Source organism: Gavialis gangeticus, unplaced genomic scaffold, assembly GCF_001723915.1.
Source record: "Gavialis gangeticus isolate Ggan-Ray unplaced genomic scaffold, GavGan_comp1, whole genome shotgun sequence".
Classification (NCBI taxonomy): domain Eukaryota; kingdom Metazoa; phylum Chordata; order Crocodylia; family Gavialidae; genus Gavialis; species Gavialis gangeticus.
In genome coordinates this window covers 69,011,026-69,020,111 of record NW_017728994.1, presented here as the reverse complement: position 1 = coordinate 69,020,111, position 9,086 = coordinate 69,011,026, and the positions used below count along the sequence as shown (strand labels likewise).

General features: G+C 39.8%; 1 protein-coding gene across 2 annotated transcripts in view; it reads right to left on the bottom strand.

The window, feature by feature from the left end:
* EDRF1 (erythroid differentiation regulatory factor 1) overlaps positions 1 to 9,086 on the bottom strand; it is a 58,152-nt gene that overhangs the window by 26,593 nt on the left and 22,473 nt on the right. For both annotated transcript variants that reach the window (XM_019502975.1, XM_019502976.1), the window contains 6 exons: positions 8,496 to 8,643; positions 8,303 to 8,411; positions 7,800 to 7,911; positions 5,324 to 5,584; positions 3,897 to 3,968; positions 3,607 to 3,757 (listed from right to left, as the gene is read on the bottom strand). In XM_019502975.1, the coding sequence (XP_019358520.1) occupies positions 3,607 to 3,757; positions 3,897 to 3,968; positions 5,324 to 5,584; positions 7,800 to 7,911; positions 8,303 to 8,411; positions 8,496 to 8,643 (853 nt within the window). The remainder of the gene's footprint in view (positions 1 to 3,606; positions 3,758 to 3,896; positions 3,969 to 5,323; positions 5,585 to 7,799; positions 7,912 to 8,302; positions 8,412 to 8,495; positions 8,644 to 9,086) is intronic.

Here is a 9,086-nt window from a genome sequence, read left to right as displayed (position 1 = left end):
CACCGGAGACTGCCTGAATCATCAAAGCTCTCCGAATCTTTGCTGAAGAGTCGGAGAGCTTTGAATCGATTCAGACCTTTAAATTGGTCCCGATTTGATTCAGATTTGGAGATTCAGCCACCGAATCGGGCCAAATCTCCAAATCAAATCACCACCCAAAGCTTTGCACAGCCCTAATAAACATCACTTAATTGGAACACGAATGGCAGAGACCTGCACAGTCATTAAGTCCAGTCAGACCAAGGAGAAATATCTACGATGAGTACAACTCAGGGCTAACTCCAGCTCCATAGTCTATGCGTTAGCAATCAATTTATAGTATGTTTTATCTCTCTTCCCTTTCCTTGGTAGGTTGTTTGTCTTGGAGTGTGGATGTAGCCCACTGTTCACTGTGTGAGCTGTACCTGCCTTTAGTGTATGGACCAAAGCAACTTTGAGTGTTCTGCAGCTGCAAGCTAGAGAAGTTGCCTTGTTAGCTTTAGACATTATGGGCACAGGCTCTTGAACTAAACCCAGAGGCTTTACACTATGTTGATAAGCCCCAAGCGGTATTTTTTGTCCCACATTCCTTGGGGTAGAGGCGGTGTATTTCTTTGCATGAGGACAGCATATTTTTCTCTCTTACCCAGGCAAGGGAAATGGCTTAGGAGATACAACACACAATTTGTAGAACAAAACATAGGAACAAAACACAGGAACAATAAAAGGGAAGGCAGGAAAGGGGGAAAAAAAGTGATGCAAAGGTCACATACATAAAAGTGTATAGACGTCCAAGCTTTTTCACTCAGGGCAGAAATGGCTGCTCTGCGAGAAAAATAACTTGGGAACAATCATGATTAAAACTGCTCCTGGGAAAATTTCTTGTGGGAGATGAATATCTGCATACTTTCCTCTGGCTTAACTCTTGGGGACCAGAAGGAGCAGAGGCTGGGGGAAAGGCTTGATGCCTTCTCAAAACTAGGGATACCCCAGTCTGGAAAGGCACAGAAACAACTCTCTCCTCCTCCTGCAAACAGAAGGGGACAGGACGAGCAGCCCCAGCTGCTTCCTGCTGCTTCTCACAGAAGAGTTTCTGGTGTGAGGCAGGCGAGGGCTTTGCCAAGCCACCCTCTCTGCTCAGCTCCCAGGTACCATGAGTTGAATGAAGGGATCACAGCTCCCTGCTTGCTTCCCTTTGTACACCCCTCCTTCCCCACCCTCACCCTAGCTGAACAGCAAGGGCAGTGATTGAAGAGCCAGTGCAATTGGCAGCTAGGCTCGCGAGCCTGGCTCTTAGCCATGCCAGTTTCCCCTTGCATCTCCCTGCCACTGAGCTGGGTGGCTGGGGTGGCAATTTAAAAAGGCAAAGGGGCAAGGAGCTGGGCTTGGAGAAAGCGTGGCTCCCAGCCCCTCCAGCTTCCCTTTGTTCCTCTGCTGCTCAACTGAGCAATGGGGGTGGTGATTTAAAACCCAGAAGGGCTGGGAGCCCAGTGTATGGAGGCTTTCCCCAAACCCAATTCCCAGTCCCACACTAGCTTCCCTTGCCCCCCAGCTGACCTGGAGCAGGGCGAAGTGAGTCAGGCTCCCATGCTGCAGGAACAAGGCTCAAGAACCTTGTTACCGCAGCAAAATACTCCTGTCTGGCCCTGCACTGCTCTGGGTCAGTACAGTGCAACACAGAGCAACACGGGATGTGGTGTCCCAGTAGCCGAGTTTTCTCTCCTCTCCCTGTGCTCCTCTCAGTCAGCCCAGAGAAGTGCAAGGGGTGCGGCTATTCTCCTGCATGGGAAAACCTGGAGGGTTTCCACCATGAAAAAATACCATCCTCCCGCCAATTAAAATAATGATTGGTGAGAAGAGCGGGGAGAGAAGGGGGGGCATGGCATTCTCCCAGGGCTGGAACCTACCTGGCACCCGACAGGCAGCCCCTTCCCAGGCAGGGAGAAGAGAAGACAGGCTGTCAATTAAGTGTCCTCTGCCCAGAGAGCTGCCCTCTATTGCCCCGATGCTGGAGAGCTTTCCTTTGAAGCTCCCCAGCCATGGGACTAGAGGAACGACTGTAGGGTCCAGCTAATAGGCTATTTTTCTATCTGAAGAAATTTCTTCCAATAAGAATGCATGCTTATACACAGCCAAATTTTCACCCTGATCTTTGAATTTTTGCCCTGGTTTAAATTCAGTCTAAAGAAAATATCTGTACCCCCAAAGGCTTCCAGGTAGACAGAAGTGTAACTAAATTTCTGCTACAGCTACCAAATGCTGAAAGAGAAGACTGGATCTCATATGTCCTGCACAGGTGATTATCCTAGCTCAGAATGTAGTGTAGCTGTTTGGTGACACATTTATTCTCAAGTTCTACAACCAAATATTGATTTAAAAAAACCCAAGATACTATTTGCATTACTCCAGGTCACTGACTTTCAAGTTACACCACTGAGTATAATATAGAAAAGAAATAGCATAATGTTTTAAATGTCTTTTCATTCAAATATATTGCTTCTATGGCTTCGTTCTCTAGTGACTGCAATAAAAAAAACCCATCTAGATAGGGGGAGAGCTGGCATAGAAGAGCAATACTTTGTGCCCTGTACTGTTCTTCCTCCTTTTACATGGCAATTATTTTCATACTGCTCCATTTAATGGGGAATCTGCTATTTAAAGCTATGTTAAAAAAAGGGGGGGGGAAGCCCCCCCACCAATAAAACTCAACTCAGGAAAGGTACCTAAAAAGAGAAACTTCCCTCATTAAACATACCTTGCCATTTTTAGCTGCCAGAACACATGCAACTTAGCAGCCTGCTCAGCTTCACTGCATGTATTAATGAAGGAAACTTCAATACCAAATTATATTTTAAATCCACATCAAAGAGAAAATAAGCACCCTTGTAACAATTATTAGGCATTTGTGTACTGTAATTTTATACAGTTAGAGCCCTCCGAGACTTAGGAACATTGGGTTGAAAAACTGGGTTGAAAAGGAAGAGCTCTCTCTTTCCAAAACCAATTAATGCCACTGCCTTTAAGGAATATCAGGACAAGAGAATAACTCCAGGCTGGGAACTTTTTGTTCAAGCATAGTGTTTCCTATTGTTCTTCCATAAAGGGAAGAAGAGCTGCAACATGAAAAAAGAATAAACCAGATAACATTTTGTTTGCTGACAAACTGGGCATGGACTGCCTTTGTGTCTAGTACAGCAATGATGTCAATACTAAAATAATGATTGCCAAAAATACAGCTTTAGTCTTATGAAGATAAATCCTCCAAGTGACAAAAAAATATGATTTTCTTAAGAAAAGAAGATCTCTAAAGAGGGCAATGCATTTCTGTTTACAAGGAATATACAAAGATATTTTTTATGAAAGTAGTGGCAAATCACATCTAAACATAAAGTAAACTTAAGTACCAACTATAAAAGGATCTTTGATATGCTAAAATAACCCAAACTGTCCTATTTCTTTTCATATTTAAAAGAAAAGGCCTATATTCTCTAATTTTACTTGTGTGCAATACTCTTTTCTTTTTTAATACATAGTGCAATTAGCAATCTACAAATACATTGTTTTGACAATCAAAATAAAGTAGCTGTGCCAATGAAAAGGTCTTATTTGCACAACAATTCAGCTTACTTTTGTCTAAAAACAAAGCCATCTGTTTTTCCAGACACTCAGGACCACCACTTGTGGATTCATCTTCGTATTTTAATGGGATTGGGGTGTTGGGGTCAGCTGCAGGAAGGTCACCTTCTCTTTTAATGCTGCTATCAACAGATTTCAAGCCCTTGTAAAAAAAAAAAAAAAAAAGGCTTTCATTAATAGTATTTACTTTGAAGATAAATAAAGCTGGAAATGTGCCAAAACCCATACTTTATCAAGACATTTTTTCATGACATTATGAAATATTTAAAATGAATAGCTACCTCCAAAACATAGCTGAGCACTAGCCTGCAGCGCTCCTCTGTGTCATGGCAAACAGGAAATGCACAACTAGGCTTAAAAGAAAAAAAAAAAAAAGAGCTTAGAAAATGAAGACAGCAGTCCCATACATTTTTAAAGCAGTAAGACAGAAGCCAATTTATTGGTCTTTACTGTTAACCAAATCTAAATATTGGAGCATGTTGCATTCTACATTGTACCAAAAACATAAATATTTCCCCCTCTACTTCAGCCAGTACTGGAAATACTAGCAAACTTTATGTGCTGCTCAACTAAATTATGATCTCAATCTGATCAAGCACTATACTTGCCATATTCCTTCCATATTCTTGAATTAAGTTGCTTCCAAATTTTGACTCTCAATTTAAGAACCCCCCCATCAAATAAAGACTTTACAAGCATATAACCTCAATGGTGTGCATAACAGTCACTGATTTATTTTCTAAGTTAAATTCAAAATGGACCATTTTTAGAGAAATTTGGTTTTAAGAAGGTGCATCATATACTCAAATGAATATAGTATTGTGCTGTGATGATCAGCATTTCTGATGAACATTCTACAAAATACTGATCCCAGGTTTTGGCACAGAGACAAGTAAAACTGTCAACCCTTTTCACCTATCTAGATGTAGCCAAAGAGTAGTGGTTGAGTAGCTAAACAAAAGGCATACTAACATAAGTTAATGAACAATTTAGAGACTAAATGAAATGCTTAACACTTGGAAGCTAAATGACAAAATTTTGCATTATTTCAGAGAGTTCTGGACAAATGATCGTGAAGAAATCCAATAGTAACCAACGAACATTCTCTCTCGCATACAGATTAAGGAAGCATACACCAGTCAACTTTTTGACAACAGTATAAACTGAGGTCCATCCTTACACTGTTATGGTCAGAGCTGACTAATCAAATTTTCTTTCCATACAGATAAGAAGGGAAGTATATCATCCCTCAAAATTGCCTCTATGCTGGCACACTTTCAAAAAGTCATCAGGCTGCCAACTTTTGGCAGCTGGAAGAAGACAGAGTCAGGTGGGGAGTGGCAATATTTCCATGGATTTGGGGTAGGTAATGCCCAGTAGCCTCTCTCCACGCTTAATTGTTAAGTTGTTGTTCCATGAATGCAAGCGCACAACAAAGTAACTGACTAATACTTAGATGGAGTTAAAATCTAGACAGCTGCAATTTGGTCTGATGATTTTTACTGCAAACACTTCATACAACACATTTCTTTTTTTAACACGTTTCCATTAGCCTGAGATGCATAAATACTTAGTGGCATAAAAATGTTTTAAAATATTTTTTTTTAAAAGACACAAATAAAAACTAACTATATTTTTTGACAACACAAGTAACACCATGCTCACATAAAGCTTTGTTTTAAAACTCAGAACAACTTCAATAGCTTACTCTTATCCGATGGATAGATTTATATTTTTCTGGTACTGATAATTCTCCAACTGATTTGATTATAGCTACTGCTTTATTGTCATCTGGAGGATCAGAGCTGGTGCTGTAGGAACCATTTTCATCACTATCTGGCATTTCTTCTTCCTCTTCACTATAACTTTCATCAGAGTTCCCATTTAAAGGAAACGCTGCGCTTTCTTCCGTTTTAGGCTCATCTAACTGGAAAAGCTCTGAGAGCATGTAATTCGCTGAAGCAATAATCTTAAAAGAGAAAAGAAGTGTTTTAGAAATTTCACGGTGCTGTGAGTTATCAGCAAGTTTTTAACTAGGCAGTTTAAATTGAATTTTGGATTCTTTACATTATTAGACTAAGAAATTTAGAGATGCGGCCAGCAGATCTACCCACAAAACATTACCACTATCTGCAAAATCTTTAATCAGATATTTGATAGGCTTTAAGAGACATGACTAACACAAAAGAAATGTCACAATGTAGATATTAACATCCTGCGATTTTTGTGTTTCGTCCTTCTGTATGAAAACAAGTAAACTTACAGCTGCTTGGCAACTGGAATCTTCTAAATTTCCATTCCTTTAATAGCTTTTAGTCATTTCAATATTATGTGACTTTTATTGTGACAGTCCAAATGGTTCTGAGCATGTGTGCACATCACATGGATAATCTGCACTATAGTAATCTTATGAAGAAACACTGAAATGTTAGATTTAAAAAGGACCTTTCCTGTTGAAAGACAGTGCTACCACATGGCGTTAGTGCCCACAATGACACCTGGTGGCTGGGCCCAGTGTTGCACTCTTTATTACCCCTATTCCATCCCATCCACAGAAATTTAGCTCTCACCTCTCTCAAGGGTAAATGTAAAGTTCAAAATCACGATCCAGAGAACTATAATACCCAGCTTGAGACTCATTAGTTTCTCCCTCTTGACTTCCAGGGATATATCCCCATCTACCCATGGAACTAGGGGAATCCAGACCCATCTTCACCTCTGGGTTCCAGCCCAAAGACCCAGTATTAAGCAGCAAAGGACAGCTCCCTGGGTGCTTATACACATGCTCCAAAACGTTCTAATTACAATGCATTGGAACAGACTTGATTGAGTCTAATTAGAAAGCTCCAGCATGCTGCAGTGTCACATGTATTCAGTGTCCCGTGTTTCAAAACGGCAGCAGGGGTGCTTTAACTAAAACTGGAACAAGCTCTAGCTCACGCAACCTGGGTCACCATTTTGAAACATGGAACACCAAATACACATGAGGCTGGGGCTTTAAGTAGAATGGCTCTCCAGGAGCCACTTTAATTAAAATGCCCCCCACCCTAAAGCACGTGTATAGGCACCTCTTATGACCCCTACACTGCTTCCTACCTTCCTGGTTATCAGGCTCTCCCACAACTTTTCCCAGATTGCACCTCTGAAGTAACTAAACGTGACCAGAGTAACCAAGTGTAGCTAGCAGAGTTCCTGAAAGGGTTAGGAATTGGGGAACAGAGCAGGGCCCACCATTTAGGACATGAAGCCCTACTAAGGATGCCTTTCAGTGGCAGAGGAGCAAGCAACAGCTATGTTAAATCCCATGGCTCCTTGAGCTGACATAGTGGGATGCTGCTGCTGCTCACCCTACAATCAGAGGCGGGTACAAATCTGGCCTGCAAAGGGCCAGGATCCAGCCTGGTTTGACACTGCTGATCTATGGCAAAAAGCTGCAAAAAATAAGTGAAATTACAGTTTGAGTCTCAATATAACTTTCTAAAATAGTTTCTCTGTAAATTTTACCTTTGCAGATTTTATCACAGTCCACAAAAGCTAAAATAAATAACTTCCACAGCATAACCCATTATACCATTCTACCTTTGAGGTCCTTAGATTAGAAACAAAGCCACTTCAGAGACTGGTAGCTGTGCATTAGACTGATAAAACTTACCATTTTTAGACCACAGATTTCTCAATTTGTCAGGCATTATATACCTCAAAACAAACAAACAAAAAACAACACACCTCCCTGCCTGGCCTCCCCTAATTCTGAAGCCAGCTGCCTTTCTTTGGGAGTAGACCAACACTCCACAGCAGGGCTAGCTTTAGTTTGGGTTAGAATGGAAACAGAAGCAAGAGCTATTTGAAACAGTATCAGCTCAACACAACCGGGACCCCTAATCGTGCTCTGGAGGAAGCATTGCCAAATGGTTAACGCTCAAATATGATCACAAAAACATCTTAGATTGAGACTGATGATTTGACCATGAAGTCAGAAAAACGAGGGTCAGCTAGCACATTTCACATTGCATCTTCAGTCCAGAACTGTTTCACAAATAAGATACAAATGCCCTGGCACAGGAGAGCAGTAATTTGGTTATCTTTTTTTAAGAAGGTACTGCACAGAATTCTAAAGGTATCAACTGAAAGTGGGAACAGAGCCACAATTTCTATTATATACATGTTAAGCAAGTAATCCTTACTTGAGGATGTCTGCCTTTATCCAGTAACTTAAGACAATTAAGGAGTAATGTTCTAATAGTGCCATAGTGTTTTTTGTTCTGGTTCTTCTTCAACATCATATTGCAGGCAACCCTGGAAAAAACAAAAACAAAATAATCAAATTGTATCCAATTAAAACAATCAAATTGTATCTTTTGTAGGACAAAAGGATCATTTTGCAGAAGCTTTTCTTTTCCTCATTTTCTTGCATAAATATTCCACAAAGCCCAAGTTTTTGTAAATAGTTTTGGAAAGAACTCAGGTACCAGAGAGCAGTTTTTCTTTTGGCTTAACATGATTTTGCTACCTGCTACCAAATGCATGAAGGGAATGAATATGCTGCTGTACCAATTTTTATAATGGTTTTAGAATTGCATTTTTTAATTAATGGGAAGAGTACCTACAGTTTGCGATTTCAAAAAGGTACATAAGTGCCAATGTAAATGCTGCAATAACCATTATCATTTTTGTAAGAAACACTTACTTGTACAGGAGAATTGCCACTGGCATCGTGAAAGGGTTTTGGTATTTGTCTTCTGTTTCTTCACAAAGAGTGGTGAGGTCATACAATTTTACTATATCACTTCCACTTGCTGAAAAGGTAAGATTTTCAATCAACCAACCTGACAATATACAGATTTTTGCACTTCATTAAACCAAATCAAGAAACTTCTTACCCTTAAATAGCCAGTAAGTATGTCCTTCTTTGGTACAATTAGATTTCAGAAAAGATAAAATATTTTGAGCAATATCCTTTATCACTTTGGTAGAAAAATTGGAGTTTTCTAAATTGGGAATATCTTCCGTCTTGATCATTTCATACTTCTGCATAAAAAATATTTTAATGAAGCACTGAAAAAGCTGTATTAAAAGATGATTATGTAAATAGTTTTTTTTCAATCACCTGATAAATTGTATCACCTGTCAGTTTGCTAAGACCGACCAATGTTTGCTAATGATGGCTCTCACATTATGAGCTTTGAAGTTAATGTTTGTCAAACATTCCCCACGTAACTTAACTTTATTATTTTAAGACTACTGGATTTTAATTTGGTCTCTTTGACTGATTTAAGAAAAAGATTTTAGGCTTGATTCTAACAAATTAAATTCTGGAGTTCCGACATTTAATAAACATAGCAATCACAACAAAACAATGACAGAATGAGTGTGAACATACTGAACAGACTGCAGAAAGTACAGTTTAACCTAGTTAGCAAGGCTTTGTAATCTTAGTGATGCTACTAAAATGAAAGTCTGTATCAAGTATG